Source organism: Eutrema salsugineum, unplaced genomic scaffold, assembly GCF_000478725.1.
Source record: "Eutrema salsugineum unplaced genomic scaffold, Eutsalg1_0 scaffold_21, whole genome shotgun sequence".
NCBI classification, from domain to species: Eukaryota; Viridiplantae; Streptophyta; class Magnoliopsida; order Brassicales; family Brassicaceae; genus Eutrema; species Eutrema salsugineum.
This window is the reverse complement of record NW_006256821.1, coordinates 948021-973451: the sequence shown is the minus strand read 5'-3', so window position 1 is coordinate 973451 and position 25431 is coordinate 948021. Positions and strand designations below refer to the sequence as shown.

At 43.3% G+C, this 25431-nt stretch overlaps 3 protein-coding genes and 2 non-coding genes across 5 annotated transcripts; all 5 read left to right on the top strand.

Annotated features, from left to right (window-relative positions):
* Window positions 1-6841: 6841 nt before the first annotated feature.
* On the top strand, window positions 6842-6948 carry LOC112086382. The gene has a single exon (XR_002899497.1). It is a non-coding gene; the product is annotated as a small nucleolar RNA R71 (small nucleolar RNA).
* A 10947-nt stretch (window positions 6949-17895) lies between these two features.
* Window positions 17896-19626, top strand: LOC18015893 (60S ribosomal protein L5, mitochondrial). The gene has a single exon (XM_024155136.1). The coding sequence runs from the start codon at window positions 18707-18709 to the stop codon at window positions 19262-19264; it is 558 nt and encodes a 185-aa protein (XP_024010904.1). The 5' UTR covers window positions 17896-18706; the 3' UTR covers window positions 19265-19626.
* A 1339-nt stretch (window positions 19627-20965) lies between these two features.
* Window positions 20966-22311, top strand: LOC18015892 (cytochrome b). The gene has a single exon (XM_006397963.2). It carries the CDS (start codon window positions 21077-21079, stop codon window positions 22256-22258), a length of 1182 nt encoding a protein of 393 aa, XP_006398026.1. The 5' UTR covers window positions 20966-21076; the 3' UTR covers window positions 22259-22311.
* A 263-nt stretch (window positions 22312-22574) lies between these two features.
* Window positions 22575-22661, top strand: TRNAS-GGA. Its single transcript has one exon. It is a non-coding gene; the product is annotated as a tRNA-Ser (tRNA).
* Window positions 22662-22741: 80 nt separating this feature from the next.
* Window positions 22742-25212, top strand: LOC18015891. Its single transcript, XM_024155140.1, is given in 11 exon segments — window positions 22742-22831; window positions 22834-22907; window positions 23210-23340; window positions 23568-23616; window positions 23696-23788; window positions 23791-23830; window positions 23833-23915; window positions 24238-24319; window positions 24790-24882; window positions 24965-25039; window positions 25139-25212. Coding segments are annotated over 11 exon segments (840 nt in total). The 5' UTR covers window positions 22742-22785.
* Window positions 25213-25431: the final 219 nt, after the last annotated feature.

The window sequence follows — 25431 nt, the reverse complement described above, 5'->3', positions numbered from 1 at the left end:
GGGCTCGTCGTCATCAGATCCCACGGCTGCCTTCTTCCCGTTCCTCTTTGACTCGAGAGCTGGTGCCAGAGTGAGCTCAGTATTTCTTGCTCGTTTGGGGGTTGGCTCATCATCGGGTAGCATCGAGGGTTTCTTGCTGGTCTCTCCACTACGTGGCAGGGCAACGGCTTTACCCTTCAAAACTCTCTTCTGGCCCGCACTTCTGTTTGTCTCGTGGGTAGGAACGGTTCGGTCTCCGGTCATCTGCAAGGGAGATTCTCAAAGAAACCGTCTGAGCCAAGTATATCGTTAAGCACATGTATCTCAAGATTGGCAAGTACAAAACTTTTTCTCTAGCAGAACTGATATTCATAGCGTTTTCAGACAACAAGGAAAGTAAGAACAAGCCGGAAAAACCGATTAGAGACAAGTTATCTAGACATTTCAGCTCAAACACACAAATCATCATTAAGACTGATTCCAAGCGCATTTTCTCAAGAATTTTAAAAATTCAAGAATAAGTGATTTTAAATGCAAAGACCAGTTTTTCGTGTGTGGTCTACCCTGGTGGAATTTAAAAAATTGTTCCCAAAGGCCGATATGCTCTAAAAGAATCGATTCCACATTTTACAAATATTTAAGCTCGCAAAGAATGAAGGAACAAAATGAGTTCTTTAAGATGCAAATACCATTGGGAATGCAAGATTTAAGCTGAACGAGATGCTTATGCAGAGTAGACAACACCCTAACTAGTCTAGAACGCTTGGAATCACGCAAAATGAACGAGAAATGAGTGAGTTGTGTTCGTGAAATGCAGAGAAAAGAGTCTAGAGGGCAAACTCTGCGTTTTGGCCAAGTATGGAGGTCGGTATGGGCTGGAGCGCGCTTTCCAGCTGGCATTTGGACTGTTGTGGGACTGGTCCCCCCTTCTGCTCCAGCTCCAGCCGTTGACCGCGCCAAAAACTACTTTGACCGAGTGTTCAAATTCAAAATGCCGCGCAACCCTTCAAATGGATGCGGTATGGGGATGACGTGGGCTGTACGGACCAAGCCAAATTTTCTCGTGTTACTCTGAGCTGCCTCGACTTGTTCCACCCCGAGGGTACCAAGCCGAGCTGTCTGAGCCCATGCCAACGAGTAAATCCCCATAGCTTTCACGTCTTTTCTTTGGACCTCGCAAAGCTTCTTCTTCGTTCTAAGTGTTTCATGTGTTCTTGCTTTTGATCATTTCTTGAAACCGAGTGCCTCGGCACGCTCCACCACGAGGGCATCATGCCGAGGTCACTTGTTTTTGGCAAAGAACACGTGAGGCTTGGGGGTTTAAACAGGCTGGCCTTGGTGTAAACTGGTCGCGGCTTCGGATCAAGGTTTTTGACCGTTTTAAGTGAACATCGCCCCTCGGTATACTTATACCGAGGTGTTTACACCGTGAGCCTCCCCCACACTTAGTTATTTTACCATAGCACTTCTCAGACACGACCATGATGAAATTAAGTCGAGGAATCTAGCTGAGGTTCTCAAGCTTTCACTCGGTAAAAGATGACCATGGTATGAATATACCGAGGGTCGATACCGAGGCTATGTATGCTCTTTGACTTAATTCATCAGGCCGTGTCTTTTTCAAGCTTTCTCTCACTTTCACCCTCAAGGTTCACTGTCTAACTCCTGAAACACTTAACAAACCCTTCAAAAAGCTTCAAATAAAAAGAAAAAGAAGATGAAAAACGAAATATGTACATGGATAAGCTTGGGGTGTCTCCCAAGAGCACTTTGTTTAACGTCGCTAAGTTTGACTTCTCATATCTTTTCAGGCTGATTCCGGTTCAAGTAGAGGAAGTGAGGTAGCTCCCTCCCTTGTTTCTGATGCCAAGTAATGCTTTACCCTCTGGCCGTTTACCACAAAGCCTTGTCCATCTTTTCCTTTCAAAACCACGGCTCTATAGGATCTTACTTCAAGAATCGTGAACGGACCGGACCACCTAGACCTCAGCTTCCCAGGGAACAGCTTGAGTCTTGAGTTAAACAACAGAACTTGGTCCCCTTCTTTGAACTCTCTCTTGTGTATCTTCTTGTCATGGAGCGCCTTGGTTCTTTCTTTGTAGATTTTAGAGCTCTCGAAAGCATCTAACTGGATCTCCTCAAGCTCATGAAGCTGTAAAACCCTCTTCTCTTGTGTGGTCTTGATGTCAAAGTTCAGAAGTTTCACTGCCCACAAGGCTTTGTATTCCAACTCAACCGGTAGATGACAGCTCTTCCCATAGAGCAAGTTAAACGGTAAGGTTCCAATGGGGGTTTTGTAGGCGGTTCTGTAAGCCCACAGAGCATCGTCAAGTTTCTTGCTCCAATCCTTCCTGGATGAGTTCACGGTCCTTTCCAAATTGGCCTTTATCTGACGGTTGGAAACCTCCACTTGGCCGCTGGTTTGCGGATGATAAGGGGTGGCCACCTTGTGCTTTACTCCGTGCTTCTTCAAAAGAGTCTCAAGAGTCTTGTTGATGAAATGGCTTCCCCCATCACTGATGACTACTCTTGGTACTCCAAACCGTGGGAAGATGATACTCTTGAAGAGTTTTACCACCACTTTTGAATCGTTGGTCGGAGATGCAACCGCTTCAACCCATTTACTCACATAATCCACTGCTACAAGGATATATTGATTCCCATATGAGCTTACAAAGGGACCCATGAAGTCAATGCCCCAACAGTCGAAGACTTCTACTTCAAAGATTGGGTTTTGGGGCATTTCATTCCTTTTGGATATGTTTCCGTGCCTTTGACAAGCTTCACACCTCGAGACCACTTCCTGGGCGTCTTTGAACATGGTCGGCCACCAGAAACCGCTCTGTAGAACCTTGGCAACTGTCTTGAACGCACCTAAATGACCACCATACGATGAGCCGTGGCATTCTTGTAGCACTGGATGGATCTCTTCTTCGGCCAAGCATCGCCTATAGAGATGGTCCTTGTTAAGCACGTAAAGATACGGCTTATCCCAATGATACCTCATCACATCTCTAAAGAACTTCTTCCTCTGATAAGTATAAGGGTCTGGTGGCTCTAATCCGCTAGACAAGTAGTTCACAAGATCCGCGAACCATGGAAGGCTTCTTTCCTTGATCGTATTGGCTTCCTCCACCTCTTAGTAAGACCGGACTAACATGAGATGTTCCTCGGATAAAGCATCATCTATAGGGACCTGTTCTTCAATCCTCAGCCTTGAGAGGTGATCTGCGGCTCCGTTTTCAATGCCCTTCTTATCAAGTATCTCCATGTCAAATTCTTGGAGCAATAAGACCCATCTCAAAAGCCTCGGCTTAGCGTCCTTCTTAGACATCAGGTACCTCAAGGCCACGTGATCTGTGTAAACCGTGACCTTTGATCCCACTAGATAACTCCTGAATTTGTCAAATGCAAACACAATGGCAAGCATTTCCTTCTTGGTGGTGGCATACTTTTCTTGAGCCGAGTCCAAAGTGCGGCTGGCATAGTAGATCACATGGAGCTTCTTATCTTTCTTCTGTCCCAAGACAGCTCCTACAGCATAATCAGATGCATCGGTCATCACTTCAAATGGTAAAGACCAATCAGGGGCTTGTACAGTCGGTGCACTGATCAGAGCCTCCTTGATTCTCTTGAACGCTTCCTCACATTCTTCATCAAAGTTGAAATCCACTTCTTTGCACAATAACCTGGTCAAAGGCCTGGCTATCTTGGAGAAATCCTTGATGAACCATCTATAGAACCCAGCATGGCCAAGGAAGCTTCTTATTCCTTTCACAGAATTCGGGGCTTGTAAGTTCACCATCACCTCGATCTTGGCCTTATCCACCTCGATGCCTTTCTCTGATACCTTGTGTCCCAAGACAATGCCTTCTTGGACCATGAAATGACACTTTTCCCAGTTTAAGACAAGCCTATGCTCCTCACACCGCTTGAGAACCTGAGAAAGATTAACAAGACATTCGGAGAAAGAGGAGCCGTATACGGAGAAGTCATCCATAAACACCTCAACTTTCTCTTCAATTAGATCAGAGAAAATGTGCATCATACATCTTTGAAAAGTGGCTGGTGCATTACACAAACCGAATGACATTCTTCTATAAGCATAAGTGCCATAAGAGCAGGTGAATGTCGTTTTCTCTTGATCTCGGGGGTCTATAGGTATTTGAAAGAACCCCGAGTATCCATCGAGAAAACAAAAATAAGTATGATTAGCTAACCATTCAAGAATTTGATCAATGAATGGTAAAGGAAAATGATCTTTTCTTGATGTAGAATTCAATTTCCTATAGTCAATGCACATGCGATGGCCGGTTATAGTTCTTTGGGCTATGAGTTCATCCTTATCGTTTTTCACCACCGTGATCCCACCTTTCTTGGGCACAACGTGTACAGGAGATACCCACCGAGAGTCAGAGATTGGATATATTATCCCTGCCTCAAGGAGCTTTAGTATCTCCTTCTTAACCACCTCTTTGAGGTTCGGGTTAAGTCGACGTTGGTGCTCAATAGAGGACATGGCTTGGTCCTCTAGGTGGATCCTGTGGGTGCATATATCAGGAGAGATTCCTCTAATGTCAGCCAAGGAATACCCTATGGCTCTCCTGAATTTCCTTATTTCACTAAGTAATGCATGTTCCTCATGCTCAAGCAAGTTATCGTTTATGATCACAGGAAAAGTAGAGTTTAGACCTAAGAATGCATACCTGAGCCCTGTTGGTAGAGGCTTGAGCTCAACAGGGGGTGCGTCTGCCTCATTCCAATCGGCATCAAAGCTGCATTGGCCCGGAACAGCTTCCTCGGCCTTTGCTTCATTCTCGCGCGGTTTACCATCGGCCTCGGTATGAGTTATCACGGCCATGATATCCCGAGGTGTCTCTTCTTTTCCCTTTGACTCCTCGCTTTCTAGAATGTCGAGGCTGCTCGTGTGGAGCTCCAAAAACCTCGCCTCAGCTCCAAGTTCCCTCGGTTGGTCCAAAAGACGCTTGTACACCTCGCTTTCCTCGTTCAAGTACCCGTGCTCGCTTTGTTCCCGCGTTAAGACCACTTGTAAGGGATCCTCTGCGTTCAACTCTTCAAGGAGCTCATCAGCCAGCTCCTCCATTACCTCCACATAGAAAACCTGACCTCCAATGGTCGGTTTCTTCATCATTTCCTTCACGTTGAACTTCATAGTCTCGGAACCGATGTGTAGTTCAATCATTCCTCATCTCACATCTATTATGGCTCCTGCGGTTGCTAAGAACGGTCGGCCCAAGATGATAGGGTATAATGGTTCCTCGTCCATCTCAAGAACTATGAAGTCCGTGGGGATTTCTATCTCACCGATCCTCAAAGGTAGATCCTCAAGCAACCCCACCGGGTTCTAACCGATCTATCAGCTAATACAAGAGAGATCTTGGCTGGCTTGTAGCTTTTTTATCCCAATCTCTTGGCCACCGTGTAAGGCATTAAGCTCACAGAAGCTCCAAGGTCACATAAACAGTTTGAGAACTTCAGGTGACCTAAAGCACACGGCAAAGTGAAGCTGCCCGGATCAGATAGCTTCCTTGGTATAGATCTTCTTTGTATTATGGCACTGCACTCATGGCTCAGTATCACCATACCCTGGAGCTCCTTTGTCTTGTTGAGGATCGCGTCCTTTAGAAACTTCCCAAGCTGGGGTATAGCTAAGAAAGCATCTATAATGGGTAAGGTGAGTTGCGTGTTCTCCAAGTGTTTCTCAAAGACCGCCTTTGCCTTGTCTAGGATTTTCTTTTTGAAACGCCCTGGGAACGGTATCTTGGGTTGATAAGGTGGTGGTGGAACATAGGGCTTTTCAAGCTCGGTTGTCTTTTCCACCTCTTTTCCTTTGTCCTTGATCGGTTCCTTCTCTAAGACCGCTTCTTTACACGCATCGTCTGAGGCTGCCTCCCCCTCTAATTGCTCATTGGCCTCAATGAACTTTGTCTTAGGCGTTGGAGTTTGTAATTCCTTACCACTCCTCAATGTGATGGCGTTCACATACTCTTTAGGGTTCGGCTCCGGTTTACCTGGTAAAGCTGGGCCTCTTGATGATGTAGAAGCTTGATTCTGCTTAAGCTCTCTGATATCTTGTTGCATTGTCGCGTGCTGGCTCTCAACCCTTTGCTGGCCCTGTAACAGTTGCTGTAGTATCCCACAGACGTCGTTCCCCATTTGATTCTGACCCGTTCCCTGAATCTGTTGTTGATTACCCATCGGCTGCGGATGGAACCCTGGTGGAAACTTGTGTTGCTGCGGTTGGTTGTTGAAGTTGTTACTCTGAGCCGCTTGATTCTGCTGAGTGTAGCCGTGCTGTTGCCCACTGAACTGTTGCTTGGGCTGGAAGGTATTCTGAAAAGGAGCCTTTTGAGCATAGCTTTGTTGTTGTTGTTGAGCAGGGTACACTTGGTCTTGAGGGTTAGCTACATTCGGGTTTCTGTATGAGAGGTTTGGGTTACTGTTGTAGTTAAACCGCTGATACCTCTGCTGATTCCCTATGTAATTCAGCTCCTCTTGTGTTAGACCATCTTCATTGACATTGTCAAAACTTGGCCCTTGCTCATCAAACTCGCCTACAAAGTGTATTGGCTTTTGAGTCGCCATCAAAACCTTGTCAAGCTTACTCTGAAGCTCTCTTATATCCTTTTTCATGCGCTGTTCATCACTAGATCCCTCTGTATGGTTTGCTCTATCAAAGTCCTCTCCATACGTGTCATTGGACATGGCTAGGTTCTCAACTAGTTCCATTGCCGCAGTGATCTCTTTTCCAAGAAAATTCCCATTTGAAGCTGTATCGAGTTGGTTTCTGATCTTGGGGAGTGCACCTCGGTATAAAGTACTCAAGAGGGATGCCTCTGAGAAGCCGTGGTGTGGGCATGGGTTAGTGTAGCTTCTAAACCGTTCCCAAGCTTCACTAAAGCTCTCGTTATTGTGCTGCGTGAAACTTGAGATCTGATTCCTGAGCTTAGCTGTGCGTGATGTGGAAAAGAACTTTGATAAGAACGCCAGTTTACACTGCTCCCAGGTTTGTATAGAACCCCTCGGTATATTCTTTTCCCACTGGTGTGCTTTATCACCGAGGCTGAAAAGGAACAAGCGTAGCTTGAAGCTATCTTCGGAGACGCCATTTATCTTGGTTAAGTCGCAAACCCGATCAAATTGATTTAGATGCTCGAGAGGGTCTTCTCCAGCCAGACCGTGGAACTTTGAGTTTTGCACCATATTGAGCAGGGAAGCTTTAACTTCAAAGTTGTTGTTTTGAACTGGTGGAGCTTGAATCCCAGCTCGGTATTGGTGTGCATTAGCTCGGTCATTCTCTCCAACACAGATAGGAGGATGTTGTCTCTGAACTTGGGGCGGTGGCGGATGAACATGATGGGCTTGTTGTTCATTTCTATTCGCTTGGTGTTGGTTTTGCTGAGTAAGCCGTTCATTTCTTTGAGCTTGTTGCTGATTAACATAGGCTTGTTGTTCATTTCTTCCTGCCTGCGCCTGATTAGCCTGAGCCTGGTGCTCGGCTGCCTGAGCCTGTTGCTCTATTCTCTGTTGTTCTGCCATTCCAAGTCTGTCAAAGTGCCGTTCTCTCTCGCGAGCTCGCCTTTCTAATCTGTCGATGTTATCGTCGTATGGGAAAAGCGATCCTGTGTTCCGAGACCTGGTATTCATGCACCTGAAAACAAAACAACAACTTGGAAAGAAGTTAGTAAAACAAAGGAAAGAAAAGCGTGAACTCAAGAACAAACAAGAGACTAATGCTCCTACAAGTTGGCAACGGCGCCAATTGATAACTAAGAGTTTTCAGGCTCTTAGAAGGGTTATCAATCCCCTTGTCAAAGTAGTATAAGGGGTGTCAAACCAAGCTTGTAAGCGAGACACTAGCCTATGTCATTTGTTCACTTAAGTCAAGACAAGATGATAAAAGTTTGGTGACGATGATTAACAGGCAAATGAGCAATAAAGTTAAATAAAAGCAGAGATTTAAACTAATCAAGATGCAAATAACAAACAGGTGATTCAGATGATGGTAATGAATGATAAAGGCAGAAGCTTTAGTCAGGATATTTGACTCGGGTGCTTCCAAGTTAGACTAAGGGGCTAATGAATCATTTTATCAAGCGATTTCATTTGACTTTGAACTCAAGGCACGTTAATCTTCTCATGAAAGTATTAAACGTCTAAACTGATCCTCTTTCATACCAAAATCCCTTTTGAGAAGCACGAATCAGTCAGCAATAAGAATCGGTTCAAAAACGTCGTTTAAGAGAACAAACTATCACTCTCGCGATGAAAGACTCTTAAACCCTTAACCGAGTGGTTCAGACATTTCTACAAACACTTCTGATGCGAGATATGTCTCAGATCTTAACCTCAAGTGATGTGCTTGGATCCAGCTTAGAGATCTCGTCGGTTAAGGAATGAAACATGCAAGACTAGACACCTAAACCCATTAATCCACCTTGAAAGCACCCTAATCTATCTATCTAAAGCCGCTTAAACGACTACTCACTGATCATAACGAGCTCACTAAGTCCTTTGCAAGACGTGTAGCTAGTCATGATAAGGAGTTTGATGTTGGATGATAAAAGAAATATAGAAAGAACAAGATTACGATGCAAAAACGAGATATCGGATTAGATTAATCAAGTTTCACAAAAGAGGCAAGTTCTTAGAGCTAAAAACAGATAAGAGATAAGATAACTAGGTTTTTAGTCTCAAAATGTATTTATAGCAAAGGGAAAGTGTCGCGGGTCAGCCCGGAACAAACCGGGTACTGAACCGCCTTCTTGGGTTGATGGGTGAGTGCCACGGTATGTCGGAAGGTGAAGTCGAGGTCTTCATGCCGAGGCGTGCACGTGAGTCAGGATCCAGATGAAGATCTCGTGAAGAACACGTCAAGAACATGCATGAACCCTAGTCTTTGATCTATCCTCACGTATATGTTCTTGAGCCATTCTGTTCTTGATTCTGGGTTCGTGACAAGGGACCTCGGGATAAAATGTCGAGGGGTCATGATGTCGAGCTGCTTGGGAGAACACAGTCCGACATGCACGCCGAGGTTATTACACCGAGATGTACTTTCAACACTTAGTCGTTTTCAGCTTCAGTTCTTACGTATGCATGCCTCGATCTAACCATGCCAAGGCTTTGGCACGAGGTCTAGTCCAGAATACTTCCAAGATATGAGCCTCGACTTGAGTGACGCCAAGGTAAAGATACCGAGGCTTGTGAGAATACTTAGCGCGTATCGCAACTCTTTTAGGCTTGTATCGACCATGTCACTTTCCGGAGGCAGTAACTTTCAGCACACGACTCCAATTGCTCTGGGACCAGTTCCACAGTCAAGATGACTCAATAAGCTAGAACGTTGGTGAAGATACCATCGGAGCTTGGGGAGTGGAAGGCTTCCTGGATTTAACATCTTTCCGCCGCATTGAAATCACCAGAAAATAGACTTTAAGACCGATGTGAACTCCGGAGACCCTATCTTCCAAACCTTTGCTCCGAATTGAGCGATTCCAAATGCTCTGAGAAGATCTTCCATGGATCTCGAACTTTGGTGAAGACCGGGTAAGCTGGTTCGGTCTGGAGGGGCTCCGTCCGCCATGATCTTTGAAGTTCGCCGTTCAGTTCTCGGGTATGCGCAATGCTGGTGAATGCTCCGGAAGCCATATCTTTCTCTCCACTGGTCCGAATTGGATGATTCTAACTGTTATGGAATCTTTGCTTGGTTATCTCCAACTTTGGTGAAGACCCCACCAACTGATTCGGACCGGAAGGTTCCCCGGATTGCTGATCTCTGAATTGCGCGGGCAAGGACAACTTTTGGTCGTAAAAACCTTCCCGCGGTAAGAAAAATGGCCGAGGGCTGTGTACCGCGGTAATCTTTTTGGTCGTAAAAATTCTTGCCTCGGTCAAAACTTTGTCCCGTGGTATTTTTGCACTAGATACTCGATTCTGGCCGATCGGTATGGTTTTTGGCCTGTAATGAGCGTCCGGTAAACATTTTGGCCGAGGTTTCCGACCAGTCGGTACGAGATTTGGCCGAGAAATTCCTCCAAGCGGTTTTCACCATTTTTGACCCTTTTCTTCACCGTTTTCTTTTCTGTTCCTCTTCTTAGGCTCCAATTCGTCTCCAAAGCTCCTGATAAAGATTTCAAAACATGCAAAACTCTTTGGGACCTAATGCAAGCCCTAAGTCCTATTTTAACGCCTAAAGACTCAATTTACATGAGAAAACACATGATGAGGACTCTATAATGCAACCTAAATGATGTAAAATATAGACATATCAGAATCTTAGAACTTTTTATTCTGAATTCGTTTTTACTGCATGAGAGTAGCGTCATGAACTACAATCTGATCCAGATGCTTGGTGACACGAAAGTGTTCATCCGGTGTCAGATCTAGTTTGGGAGATCAAAACAAACATAGGAGTGGAAACCTACCTATGGGCGATTTGTGAATGCTGACGAGTCTTAAACATAATGCTTCTCTTCTTTTCCAGGGCCAGAGTGGAAACCTACTGGTCAGGGTTGAGAGAGATAGTTGTCTATGATCACGACAGTGGCGTATTCATACGTCCATGACTCCAGTTCGAAAAGTTTAAGCTAAGATCTTACCAATTTTACTCTCTAGCAATGTTTTGAATCGTTCGTACCCCTAAGAAAACTTCCCTGAAGCCCAACGCCTTCTTTCCTATATATTTACATCGTTTTTATTTCAAGCTTTAGTTCAATATTCTCATTCCTTTTTAGTCGATTTTCATTTAAGCAATTAGAATATCCGTTTTTTCTCGTTTATACTCATTTTCGTTAAGTTTAGTTATTATGTCATTTTAATTCCCGTAGTTTCTTTTTAGATTTCGTTTTTACATTTTAAACAAACCACCAAAACCCCCACAAAAACCGTTTGGTTCTAGACTTCCTTACTTTATATTTCTTTCAAAGGCTTTTGCAGGAAAAGATCCTCCTTCCCTGTTGATTCGATCCCTAAGTACTACAATCGATCAACTGTGCACTTGCGGCTATTGATTTCATTTAGGGTAAAACTTGACAACCCTCGACACACACCGACACCACAATCAAGTTTTTGGCGCCGTTGCCGGGGAAGGCACGCGTTTCTTTTCCGCAAAACCCCAAGAAAGGTTGGTAAATCGACTCTAGAACCCATTTTTCTGCATATTTCCATTTTTCGGTTATTTTGTTTCCATTTCAGAAGATATGGATCCCATAAATAGAAATACACACTATGAGGAAGGTTTCTATAACACTCCTCAAGCCACCAGACGCAGAGAGAAGCAGTATCTACGCGATCTCTACAAAGAAATTCGAACCGAAGACTACAGAACGTTCCAGAACGAGCCCTACGTTCCTCCAATGGCTAACCCTAGACATCCTGCTCGTCGTTTGCCTCACCAAGATGAAAACGTCCAACTCATTAACCGATTGAGTCAACTAGAGGTGGTGGTCGTGCACTTAATCGACGCTCAAGCAACATCTAGAGACGCCCTTCGCGAGAAAATTGACAACTTGTCAATTCACTTTAACAAAAAGCTTGAGGATCTTTCTGCTCAAGTCAAAACCATCAAAACTCAAGCAAACAAGGATGCTGAGACTATCAAGGAGAGGATAGAAGCAGTCGAAGGACGAGTTGGAGAAAATAAAGTGAGCATTCGCAAGGCTAGTGGAAACATCCACACCTTAGAGGTCAAGCTTGATGAAGCAGAAGAAACTATTAACGACCATAACAACCAAACCTACTCCTGCGTGGAAGAGATTTGGGATGGAGTACACAAGGTTCAAAACAAAGCAGAGGAAATAGACTCAACCGTGGACAAAGTAGTCTATGCTCTTGTTAAAGTTGAAGAGAAGGTCGAAAAGCTTATGCAAGGACGTGAAACAAATGGTTCGACTCTTCCCATCAAAGATCTTAGCCTAAAAGAGGAGGAAACAGAGTTAAAAGGTCCATAAATCAGTTTAGATGGCAAAGGAGCAGATGAAACAGAGGAAACAATTCGGAGTCTCCCTCCCGCGGTCGGAACCCTCGTGACTGCGGCCAACAACTCCCCACCCGCGGTCGTGAGCCTCCTGACCGCAGCAAAACGCTCCCCACCCGCGGTCGTACAGCCTCCACCCACGGCAATTGCTCCGTCAGATATGTTTCAGCCCCTTTCTACTCCTACAGGTCAATACTCATTTGATACATCTGCTGGGATGGTCAGAACCCCTCTTCGTGAGCAAACAGTGTATGCTATCAGCTCCAAAACATCTCAAGAAGAAAATGAGGTACTTCCTTGCAACATAGTTTTAGCATATGAGGATGAATATGAAGGGCACTACCTCGAAGATGAAGACTATCGTCTGTTCATAGAAGGAGGCAATCCAGACAAAATCGTGGAATTAGGAGCACCAATCTCCAGAAAAGGCTCATTGAATTCAACAAATTTGTGAAATCGATCCTTCTTTACACAGGTTTCGATGATATATAGCATCTTGGTTGTTTGCAAGTTTTCTTTAGGTACAGCAAGGAGACAAAGGAGGATATCCGAACCTACTTTGGGAGGGCCAGACGTCTGACTTTTTTCAGAACATCACCTGATGCTGCAATCTATTCAATCCACCTTCAAAGACCGGAAGACTGCAGCCACTACACCAACAAAATCAGCAAGGAAAAGCTCGACGAATTCAATGATGTGGTTCGAAATTTGCCTGAAGGAATCACCTTTGCCAGAGCTTGCAAGGATTTCATGATAGGCCATTACTTCTGTGAGAGCAAAGAATCAATCCCTGAGATAGAAGACTTGTTCAATCATGCCAGAAAAGGTAAACTTGTTCGAACACTTCACAAAATTGAAGGTACAGGTCAGTTTCTTATCTCTTGTTCTATTAGAGGAGAAATGTTTAAAAACGTGCTATGTGATTCTGGAGCTTGTCTTAACATGATGACCAAGGCAATTGCTTTGAGACTTGGTATTAAACACCTGCGCAGGACTAGAGCAAAGATTAGTCTAGCTGATGATTCAAATGCAACAACTCAAGGAATAGCTCATGAAATTCCTTTGAGAATAGGAGATTGCATAGTGCATGTCGACTTCTACATTGTCGAAACGAGAGATGCAACATATCCAGTGATTCTCGGATGGTCTTTTCTAGCAACTTTCGGAGCTATAATGGACAGGCCAAACCGGAGGATTTCATTTGCTAATATCGACAAAGATGTCTTTACTGAAGCTGTCCCATACAACAGCAAAGCAAGAAAACGTTCTGCAACAGAAGAGTTTGAAGAAGAACTTTGGAGTGACGAAGAACCTGCTAGGCAAAGCAAGGAGATGTCGAAAAAGACTTGTCTTAGGACAAGGTCTTCTTCATTGGAATAAGCCACGTCCAACACCAAAAGTCGAGCTAAACGACTTAAAACAGAAGCGCTTAATGGGAGGCAACCCATTTAGCTATTGTTTTCTTTAGGATTTTTCTTTCTTTTTCTATTGATCTTTTTCTTTTTCTTAGTTTCAGGTGTTTCTTATAAAACAAAAAAGCCAAAAAAATCAAAAAACCTGAAAAAAACCAAAAAGAAGGATGGTCCCTGACTGCTCGGCCCAGCAGGAACCAAAAAGAAGCAGGAAGAGGCCGCGAAATAAGCTCCCGCGGTCGCAGACGTTCTGATCGCGGGAAACGCCCCTTCAACCGCGGTCGCGTGATTCTGACCGCATCCAAGCACCTGTTTACCGCGGTCGCGTGGCTCCTGACCGCGGCAAATGGTCGTTGAGATCAAACCCGACCCCAAACCACCCACCTCACCTCATTTCACCTCACCAATCCCCACTCCACCTCACCTCATTTCACCTCACCAATCCCCACTCCACCTCATTCATCACCCTCCACCACCTTAATCACCACCTATCACCTTCCCAAACCTCTTCTAATGAATCCGGTTCATCTCCACCAGTATCCCGGATCCAGGTAAGTTCTCTTTGGCCTTACCAATTCGATTATCTATGCATTTTTCTCATCCAATCTCGACTTGTTTCACACTGAGGACAGTGTGATTTAAGTCTGGGGGAGGATTTCATCCCTTTCTAACCACTTTTCTTTCATGAGTCTTGCATTATCTACACTTTTTGCATTTTCCTTAAACTTTTTCAAAATCGGTTTTCAAAACAAAATACGTTTTAAAAGGGAATGGTGAACATGAATCAATGATAGTTGACTGTGTGCTTTAGAGTGTTCCTAGTGACATGCTCATTCATGATTTAGGACTAGACTAGGCGGTAGCTAAGCACATTTGAAACAAAGTACCCTAGAGGAATTTGAATGATTTCGATTTAGATGAAGGTATACACTAGCTCTGTTTTATTTGGACTTAATCTGGACTTAATTTTCTCATTGAAGCTTTAGACCAGGGAAACGAATCATACATTCAGGACTCCTTTATCCTTTTACCACTCTCAATTGATCCTGAATGGCTAGTTCATCTTTAGCTAGTTCCCCACCTTAACCAATCCTCTTTCAAACCACATGCACTCTTGTTTTCTATTGTCTTATATGCAGATAAGTGCAAAAACGTTGGAGAGAAAAAGGAACGACGCAGTTTTCAGTCACTAAGGACAGAGACCTGCGATTTGCCGGAAAAGTTCCCGGAAGGATTCAACACAAGAGGAAGCTCAGTTTGCCTTAGAAAAATCTCAAATTTTGGTACAATCTTGTCCTCTAGTCTCTCTCTCTTTAAAAGGCATTTCCTTTTCAAATAAAAAAATTAAAAAAAAAAATCCTAAAATAAGAAAAGAAAGGAAATAAAAGCCTTAGAGAGTCTAGGGAGGTCGAATTCTAAGTCCCAAGGCAACTGGAGTTCGAATTTTATGGAGTTTTGGAGATCATTTTCTGATTCCCAGAAAGAATCTAAGTCTGGGGGAATAGCTGTTTACAACAAAGGAGGAAGGATTATGCAACAACATTTGGCAAGAAGAAGTGACTGAAAATTGTGGTCATCAACAGGTCCTTATCTCTCTTGCGGTTTTGCATATTATCTTGCATCCTCCAGATCTTCAGGTAAACTTTAACTCCACCACTTAAACAGCCCTTTAATGCCAAACGCCGTCTACCCTGGATGATGTCTTTAATGAGAACTCACTATTGAACTTAATGAATGTAGAGAGCTAGTTGACTGGAATCAAGATTTAGATTGTTTAAGTTTTGCATGACGGAAAAAGTGGACTAGTATCTCTTGTGCATTGGTGAGAATTTTCTAGGCTAAGTTGTGGATTGATGCACTATCTTTGGTCCTAGTTTAGGAGTTCATGTCTATGAGATTTGTGCATTCCCTATTTTTGTTTTCACTTAACCAGTTTAGGGTTTTGCTTTGTTTAAGGACAAACAAAGGTTTAAGTCTGGGGGAGTTGATAACACCGTATTTTGACCACTTTTATGGATCGGTTTGAAATACTTTTTCTATGTTTTTAATTGCTTTCAAGTACTTTTATTACGTTTTTCTAGTATTTGTAGTTCCAAGACTCTTTTCAGGTAACTTAGGGAAAAACTTAACAAAATGGATAGAAAACCAGACTTCAGCTCAGAGTCAAACTGTCAGAAGTTCACCCCAGATTGAAGGCCTTCTCACCGTCTGATCCAGCTCAAATTTGGAGACCTTAAAGATGGAAGTATCAGCTTTCCAGCACACTTTACAGCTTGACAATCCAACGGTTCAATCAAAAGATACGCGAAGAGCAAGATGTCCCGTAAACTAGCCGACAAGAGTTTCCACCCGCGGCCAACAAGCAATTTCTGGCAGTATCTTTCCGCTCAGTGCTCCAAATGCCTTTATTCAACCTGTCCTGGGTTTTTGACTCAATTATCTCCAACTTTTCTGAAGACCCTGTAAGCTGAATCGGCCGGGAAGAGCTTCCGGTGACGCGATTTCGGAAATGTATCTGCACCCGAGATTTTTGGCCGAGAGACTTGACCGCGGTACGTGTTTTTGGCCGAGAAAGCTACCCGCGGGAAGGATTTTGGCCGAGAATCTTCGGCCATCAGTACATCATTTTGCCGAGAAACCCAAAATTGCTCCTTTTCACCATTTTTGATAAGTTCAACTCCATTTCTTCATCTGAATCACATCCTCCACTCCAAATAAACTCCAAAAGCACCTCTTTAACACTCCAAAACATGCAAAACTCTCTTGGACCTAATGCAATCTCCTAAGTCCTAAAACAATGCCTAAAGACCTAAAATGAATGTAAATGAGACATGATTTGGACTAGAATATGTACATTAAATGATGCAATTTATGAATATATCAACTCCCCCACACTTATCCTTCGCTTGTCCTCAAGCAAAAGAACAAATGAGAGAGAGAGGTTGAATGCATTGGGAGCTCATTTTTCCTTTGAAAGAGAAAAGTGAACACTAAGAGAATTCAAGTTCATGCTCAATATGCAATGCAAGACCATACTCTGATGTATCAACTCAACAGTAATCTCCACAAGTTCTCTTATTCCTCAACTCTTTGACATTCATTAAGCTCTTTACCAAGTGGATCAAATGATGCAATGTTCAAACAAGCAAAGTTTGGCTAGGGTGAGGTAATGAGACTAAAATGGTCTCATCAGCGCCTGAGTGGGTTCAATGCAGCAAGGGGATCTCTCTATGAATGATCAAACTTTGGCAGAATGCTAAAGGTAAAAATCAACATATGCATACAAGGGCAAGGACTCATCCCACCCCACACTCTACTCAAAGCTTTCTCACTTGCTCAACCTCTCAAGAACCTCACTTTCCACACTCATTTTCCTCTCACTAGGGGACTCACTCATCATTTTCACACTGAAGTCTTGGAGTTCAAACTTTACATAGCTCCTTTTCACTTTCTTTTGTAACTTCTAGCCTCTTTTTCTTTGTTTTTAAAACATTTGAGCTCTTGGGCTTCTTTTCTTTTCTTTTCACTTAGAGGCTAGCCTTTTTCTTTTCAAAACACTAGAGCTCACTTTCTTTGACTCAAAACTCCAAGACTGATTTCTTTTCCTTTTCTATCCCCTAGTTCTCACCATTCTCCTTTTATTTCCACTCATCTCTCCTTTCCACTCACCAACAAGTATTCGCCCACACTTAGTTCTCACCAAATCTCTTAGCTCCTTGATGATGGAACTTAAACAGTCAATGAGACTTGCCCTTGTCGCTCTAAACCTAACACTTTCTGCTAAGTTTGATCCAAGGTGGCCTTTCAATCACACACAAACATTTGGCTTGAAAGAAGGATGGGTTCAGGGTGAGGAAAACTGATCCAGATGTGGACTCAGCTATTTGAGCTAAGGTGAGGGTGGTAAAAACAGGATTCTAGCTCAAATATGTATATAGGTATCCACAAACTTATTTAGACAATGCATCACAAGATAATTTCAAGCCAAGTTCAAGGTTTTCACTTATTTGAGATGAGTTCAATTCAAACTTGCTTCTCACATTCAAACCATTTCAAGCCTTGCAAGCACAGAAGTTATTTCACAAGCATATTTATTTCAAATTCTCAAAGTGATGTACTCTCAAGGAAAGAACCTATCATTACTCCCAGCAAGATGCAACCTATATGAAAATGCAAATTAGACTCAACCTAAAATGTGAATGCAACTACATGAGCATTTTTTTGTGAAAAGTTTTCAGATTTTTCCATTTTTTGGTTTTTATATGCACTTAGATGAATGCAAAATGAGACTCAAAGTGAAAAGGAAAATAAGAGGATGATAGAGATCATACTGAGAAAGAGAGGAATTCCGTACAGGTACAACTCTTATTTTTACGAAGTCAAAAAAATGCGATCTTTCTTGTCTAATAGAACAAACACTAAGACCTTAATTGAGTCAGTCAAAATCAAATCTGTTTATCAAAGCGCTTCTCCGATTGTGCAAAAGGGGAGTGAGTATCTGAACAACAGAAGATCATTTCATTCCATTTTTGCTAAAATAGTGAAGGAGATTCCAAAAAGGGTGGAGGGAATCCGTATATGTTTTTCCGGTCGATTAAAAGACGCAGCAGAAAAAGCTCAAACTAAATGCTATAAGCATAGAAAAACTTCTCGTAATGTATTTAACCAGAAAATCGATTATGCTCCTGCCGAAGTATCTACTCGTTACGGAATCTCAGGTGTCAAAGTGTGGATTTCATATAGTCAAAAAAAAGGGGGACGTGCTATATCCGAAACGTACGAAATATAGTAAATATCGTAAAGGCAGATGTAGTAGGGGTTGCAAACCGGATGGTACAAAACTGGGTTTTGGAAGATATGGCACTAAAAGTTGTAAAGCTGGTCGTCTTTCATATCGAGCCATTGAAGCAGCGCGTCGGGCTATAATCGGACACTTCCATCGTGCTATGAGCGGACAATTCCGAAGAAATGGTAAGATATGGGTAAGAGTTTTCGCGGATCTCCCTATTACCGGGAAACCTACAGAAGTAAGAATGGGAAGAGGAAAAGGAAATCCTACGGGTTGGATTGCTCGTGTGTCCACGGGACAAATCCCATTTGAAATGGATGGTGTGAGTTTGGCAAATGCTCGACAAGCCGCTACATTAGCGGCTCATAAACCATGTTCGTCAACCAAGTTTGTTCAGTGGTCGTAACGTAATTGGTTAATGGAGAAAGCGGGCCGAGAATCTTATGTCAAAAGGACCAAGGATGATCTTTTCGGAAAGGAGGAGTAGGAGGAGTCAGCTTATTCTATAGATACTGTAAAAGCCAACTCATGTTTCCACTCAATTTTCATTACGAAGATGTATCACGTCAAGATCCGTTGCTCAAACCGAATCACGCCAACGTTATGGAAGTTCCTGGATCGTGTGAAATAAGAGTAGTACCAAAGGCACCCTATAATTTCATAATCAAAAATGGAAAATTGGCTATGGAGATTCCGCGCGGTCAGAAATTCATACAGACACAAAGGGGTTCGGCAGGAAAGTCCTTTCGATCTAATCCATTCTTGGGGTCAAATAAAGACAAAGGATATGTAAGTGACCTAGCACGACAAAGCACTCTCCGAGGGCATGGAATGTCTAATTTTTCGGTCAGAATCTCGACAGTAATGTCTCTGTTAGATTTTCCGGTCGAAATACGGAAAAACTCCATTCAATTCTCGATGGAAACGGAGTTTTGCGAATTCTCCCCGGAACTGGAAGATCATTTCGAGATCTTCGAACATATTAGAGGGTTCAATGTGACTATTGTCACTTCGGCCAACACACAAGATGAGACTTTACCACCGTGGAGCGGCTTTTTGCAAAAAGATGAGGGGGAAACTCAGTAAGATGTCGGAGAAGCAAAATAGTAGAGATCACAAACGTAGATTGCTCGCGGCTAAATTTGAATTGAGACGAAAGCTTTATAAAGCCTTTTGTAAAGATCCCGATCTTTTTAGTGATATGCGGGACAAACATCGTTATAAGTTGTCCAAGTTGCCAATAAATAGTTCCTTTGCACGAGTAAGAAACCGATGGATTTCCACGGGTCGCCCTCGTTCTGTATCTGAGTTCTTTCGAATTTCTCGTATCGTTTTTCGTGGATTAGCATCTCGAGGTTCTTTGATGGGCATAAAGAAATCGTCTTGGTAGCAACCACCAAACCAATAGAACAAAGAAAGGTTAGCTCCGCAGCTGGTCCACAAGCAAGGTAAGTAAGTCCATTACCAGCCGGCTCCGGACCGAAAAGACCTAACAGAGTAATCCCTTATCTTGGATCGGAGATGCGAACGGGGCGGGAATCGAAGTGGGGGACCTCTCTACCGCTTGTGTCTATTTCCTGTCAAGTATGCTCCCCAGACATAGACTACGTACAGGTAGTACTCTTGGAAAGAAAGATATAATGCGTGAACATAACATTAAGTTACGAATGTAACTCCCGACCACTCTTCTAAATATACTAAGGCGGAGAACTCTTGTTCATTGGAGCGCCGTAGTGCGGAGGGATGAACCCATCATGGAAGTCCGAGTTGGGACTGAGCCTTCCGAATGATAATGCTTTGTTTCGTTGGAAAAACCAACGCAAATCTCATATTGACTTTCTATCGCCCTACTTCTAAGGATAGATAGAGAGAGTTACTTTATGAAATTATATCCCTTATAAAGCAGCGCAAGTCGGCCCCCCCAGAACAAAGCCCCTACTCCCGAGAGGCACGGAGTGACTCGACTAAAAGGAGAGGTCCAAATGGACTTCCGTGAATTACAGTGATCCAGTCTCACGGATATGGAGCCTCGCCGGAGATGGCAGGGCAAAACCTGATGGACCTTATTTTTTTTCTCAAGAGGTGATTTCGAGAATCAACCAACCGACGAGACGAATTCGAGGATGTGTTAAAAGAAAGTCTAATCGCCAAGGCAAGTCCCATGGATAAGCCCAGCCTCCCTCTCGTTTCACTCTCGAGGAACGCCTTTTCAGTCGAGTTGCTAAAGCACCTCTCCTTACAGTCGAGCTTCTTTGTTCCTTCGGGCCTCTCGCCCAAATGAAATGGGATGAATCCAATCAATAAGCTTATTGATTGATTAAGAGCGCAGCGAAGCCAAATTCAATCAAGGCAAAGGGGGGCTTACTTTTCCTGACGCTGAGTCATCCTATTCAAATTTAGCTATGCTAATGTAACAGGAAAAGTTTTCAGATGATATGGATCCCAAGAGATGAGCGAGAACCTCCAATTGCTTAAGGATCGCACTCCGCTGTCCCGCTTGGTGGACGAGATCTTCTCTCGGGTCATCCTGGGTTACTGAAGGGTTGTCCGACTGCTCGGTGACCGAATCAGAGAAGTTTTGACCGCTTTCTCTTCTCTACAGCACTCTCGGACTGATCATCCAATCCATCTTGCTGCGACAAAGCAAGCTTAGGAATGAATCTAAGAAATTTAGGTCTCTGCCCCGCTTGAAAGATTCTTCTTTCCTCTTCGGTGAAAGAGGGCAAAGGTGTGTAGGAGAAAGAATTCTAAAAACGTCGACGCTTAATTCGCCCCCGAGGAACGCCTTCAAAAGTCAAAGAAAGGCTCAAATATCAATATATATATTTGAGGATATTTTAGGGCCCTAGAACGCAAAAAAAGGTGGGTGAACAAGAGTTGTCACGATAGGAAAGAGAAATGACTATAAGGAACCAACGATTCTCTCTTCTTAAACAACCTATATCCTCCACACTTAATCAGCATTTAGTAGATTATCCAACCCCGAGCAATCTTAGTTATTGGTGGGGGTTCGGTCCGTTAGCTGGTATTTGTTTAGTCATTCAGATAGTGACTGGCGTTTTTTTAGCTATGCATTACACACCTCATGTGGATTTAGCTTTCAACAGCGTAGAACACATTATGAGAGATGTTGAAGGGGGCTGGTTGCTCCGTTATATGCATGCTAATGGGGCAAGTATGTTTCTTATTGTGGTTTACCTTCATATTTTTCGTGGTCTATATCATGCGAGTTATAGCAGTCCTAGGGAATTTGTTTGGTGTCTTGGAGTTGTAATCTTCCTATTAATGATTGTGACAGCTTTTATAGGATATGTACTACCTTGGGGTCAGATGAGCTTTTGGGGAGCTACAGTAATTACAAGCTTAGCTAGCGCCATACCTGTAGTAGGAGATACCATAGTGACTTGGCTTTGGGGTGGTTTCTCCGTGGACAATGCCACCTTAAATCGTTTTTTTAGTCTTCATCATTTACTCCCCTTTATTTTAGTAGGCGCCAGTCTTCTTCATCTGGCCGCATTGCATCAATATGGATCAAATAATCCATTGGGTGTACATTCTGAGATGGATAAAATAGCTTTTTACCCTTATTTTTATGTCAAGGATCTAGTCGGTTGGGTAGCTTTTGCTATCTTTTTTTCTATTTGGATTTTTTATGCTCCTAATGTTTTGGGACATCCCGACAATTATATACCTGCTAATCCGATGTCCACCCCGCCTCATATTGTGCCGGAATGGTATTTCCTACCGATCCATGCCATTCTTCGTAGTATACCTGACAAAGCGGGAGGTGTAGCCGCAATAGCACCAGTTTTTATATGTCTCTTGGCTTTACCTTTTTTTAAAAGTATGTATGTGCGTAGTTCAAGTTTTCGACCGATTCACCAAGGAATGTTTTGGTTGCTTTTGGCGGATTGCTTACTACTAGGTTGGATCGGATGTCAACCTGTGGAAGCACCATTTGTTACTATTGGACAAATTTCTCCTTTGGTTTTCTTCTTGTTCTTTGCCATAACGCCCATTCTGGGACGAGTTGGAAGAGGAATTCCTAATTCTTACACGGATGAGACTGATCACACCTGATTAGTGAAAAATTCTGACACCAATCATTTACATATTACACCAAGAATTGACAAGCGGATAAGTTTTCTAGTTTGCTATGTTGATATAGCTTAGATAGGGAAAAAATAACTCCACTATAGGGTAGGGCTGTACTTCAAAAATCAAAAAGGGTCCCTCTCCCCCTTTTTTTATTCAAAAATCAAAAAAGAGGCCCCGCCCCCCAAGGCCTAAGGGGCCCCTCTCTGATAAGGAAAGAAACGAAATATAGAACTAACTACCTTTACTGCAAGAATATAAATGACTCGCTATTCACTCGAGGTTTCTGGGTCATAATGTAGGAGAGATGGCCGAGTGGTTTAAGGCGTAGCATTGGAACTGCTATGTAGGCTTTTGTTTACCGGGGGTTCGAATCCCTCTCTTTCCGTACCTTTACTTACCGACCAAATACCAAGACTACTTACAACAGGTGAGGATCAGCACACTGCGGGAATCTAAGGAATTGATTGCTGTGCATCGACCAATCTGAGAAAGGGAACTATAAGGTGAAGATGCACCGAGGGATTTATGAAGACGCATGGTATGCTGTGGAGAAAGGGTGAAAGGAGTAGAAGCGGCAGGGCAAGAAAAGGATAGTGATAAATGGACAGACGCTGAGAAGAAGAAGTCGAAAGTATAACAGCAAAGCACTGTCAGCAATCGCAAGTGACACATTCAAGGGTGAATCAGCCAAAGATGCTTGGGATATCCTACAGAAGGGTTGACAAGTGTAAAGAGATCTCGTATTGATATGCTGCTGGCTTCACGGAGGAAAGAGAGACCATTGAACAATTCATCTGTGCTTTGCCAATGCTGCTCAAAATGAAAGACAAAGACAAAAGTCAAAAAGCTTCTGTTTTGTAGCACACTCCCGGCGAAGCAGCCCTTCGCAAGCCATGAATGACACAGATACCCTTGCGTTTGATGTTGTTGTAGGTCACCTACAAGCGTATGAAATGGAGACTGAGAAGTCCGAGAAAAAGCATTGCTGCAGCACACACTAAGACAACAAGAGAGATATTGAAGATTCAATCGGCAGCACACTGCTTGCTAGAAACTTTGGCAAAGTAGTAAAGAAGAATGGACAAAGTAGGAAAAACCCTTTTACACAGAACACAACAACAAATCGTGATCGTGTGTCAAAGAAGGGAGAACAACAGTGTAGGGATATGGCAAAGCTGAGCACTGCCCTTTTTTAGAGAAGAGACTTCAAATGTTTTTAATGCAAAGGTTGCTTCGCTAGGGGCACACAAAAGCTGAATGTGTGAATACTCCCTTATTGGTTTGCTTGGAGCGAGAGCGAAACAGACGAGGATGATGATGCAGAGGAAGTCTCTGGATTCGTAGCATTTGTGATAAAGATGAGACGCTTCATTCGGACAATTGCTTTGCTAGTGAAACAAATTTGCTGCTTTACTCAAGCCCACACCCTCAAGGGGTTACTTCGTCACCTCCGTCAAACCCGCGTCAAAGCCCCTCGTCAAAGACCTACGTCAAAGTAGGTTGCTTCGCTAGGGTTGCTTCGCCACCTCCGTCAAACCTCCGTCAAAGGAGGCTGCAGGAGGCTACGGGGCTGCGGGAGGCTGCAGGGGCTACTTCGCTGGGAGTGTGCGCTTGTGCTGAAGAAAGAAAGCAGGTCCAGGTTCAAAGCGTAAAACGGTGAAACCAAAGGCTCCTTCAACTCGAAGAAAAAGCAGGAACAGAAAGAACTTGACTTCCTGGTGAAGCAATTTTCAGGATAGAATTCTGCCAGCTTAGGAATCTGAACATAAGCAGTAGAGCGAGGACATAGATTACTCTGGTCATGCCACCCCAGCAATTCCAAGAATTAATGCAAGCAAAGCATAGGAGTGTGATTTGTCGTTTACCTTCTTTTGCTCTTAGGAATAAAGGTAAAAAGAAAAGCAGTGTGCTGGACAGCACCTTTCCTACGTTTGAAAACGAATTGCCGGTACTCCACTTAGACTTCTGCACCTGACCTAGTGGCTGAAGAAGGATCTCCCTCAAGTGATTTGCTGCTTCCTCCCCGACGTAGGTTTGACGGAGGTATCAGTCTCGTTGCTAAAGCACCTTCGGACCTCTTTTTTCGTCTATTCTTTGGTTAAAGCGAAAAATCTTTCTTTTCATTTTGGATCATTCAGTAGCTCAGACTGGAACTTGAGAGCTAGAACCTTTTTTCCTTAATTTCTTCCGTTGCCGTATCTTGCATATATAAGATCGAGATATCTCTAGTATTCATAATCCAGGATTTCGCCATACTCTTACACCTTACCCAGATCTTATAACTTATAATAAGATCATCTAGGCTAGGACGAGGCAGACTACCATCAATAAAAGAGCGCTTCAGTCAACATATACAAAGTCCAGCATAGTTAGATCCATTAAGAGTTGAGCCAGACCCGGATGATCACCGAAGATAATAAGGGCTAGAAACATTATCTGGTGAATCTGAGACAACGAAGCTGCGATCGGCAACACAAACCATTGGAGTGTGCTGGGGAGGATCTGAGCTGTAGAAAACCTTGATCCACTAGGTAAGGTTACTTCCAGAGCGGAGTATGCTCAGGTGAAACTGGTGGTGATGCCGATCTCTTCTTTCTCGATTTCTAGTTCCGTTTCGCCATTGTTGAGGAAGAAAAGTGATCCGAGACTCAACAAATCGAAGAGAAAAGGAAAACTTTGTTGATTCAGGAACTGTGAAACGGAAAGTCTCACCAGAAAGTCATTGCACTCTCTTTGAAGAGGGTCTTCCCTTTGTAAGCAAAGGTAATAAATGCTCAATGAGGAAAGATTATGAATTTCTTCTTTCATTTCGGCTTAACATCTCTTAATAATTGTTTCCCTGTTTTTAATACAAAATTTGAGGTGAAGCCTTCTCTAATGCTACGTGTCTTCATCTTAGCAGATCTCTAAAGCTTGGAGCGTATGGTAACGGTTAGAAGTGGGATTTGAGCCGCTGTACTGTGGCAGAGAATGACGTCGCTGTACGTTCATGGCTTCAGCTCTGGTTTTGTTTTAAGTGATAAATAAGACAGAGGAGACTTTGGGCTTCGGTTTGTAGACAAAACTCGTCTTGGGCTTATGTCTTGTAGTCATAGGAGAGCTGAGCCTTGTGTTGGCCCAGTTTTGGTTCATTTAGTGAAACAGTGTCGTTTTGA

Bases quoted from the DNA above. Each gene is read 5' to 3' on its own strand.
- LOC18015893 (XM_024155136.1), top strand. From the start codon at position 18,707: ATGTTTCCACTCAATTTTCATTACGAAGATGTATCACGTCAAGATCCG.
- LOC18015892 (XM_006397963.2), top strand. From the start codon at position 21,077: ATGACTATAAGGAACCAACGATTCTCTCTTCTTAAACAACCTATATCC.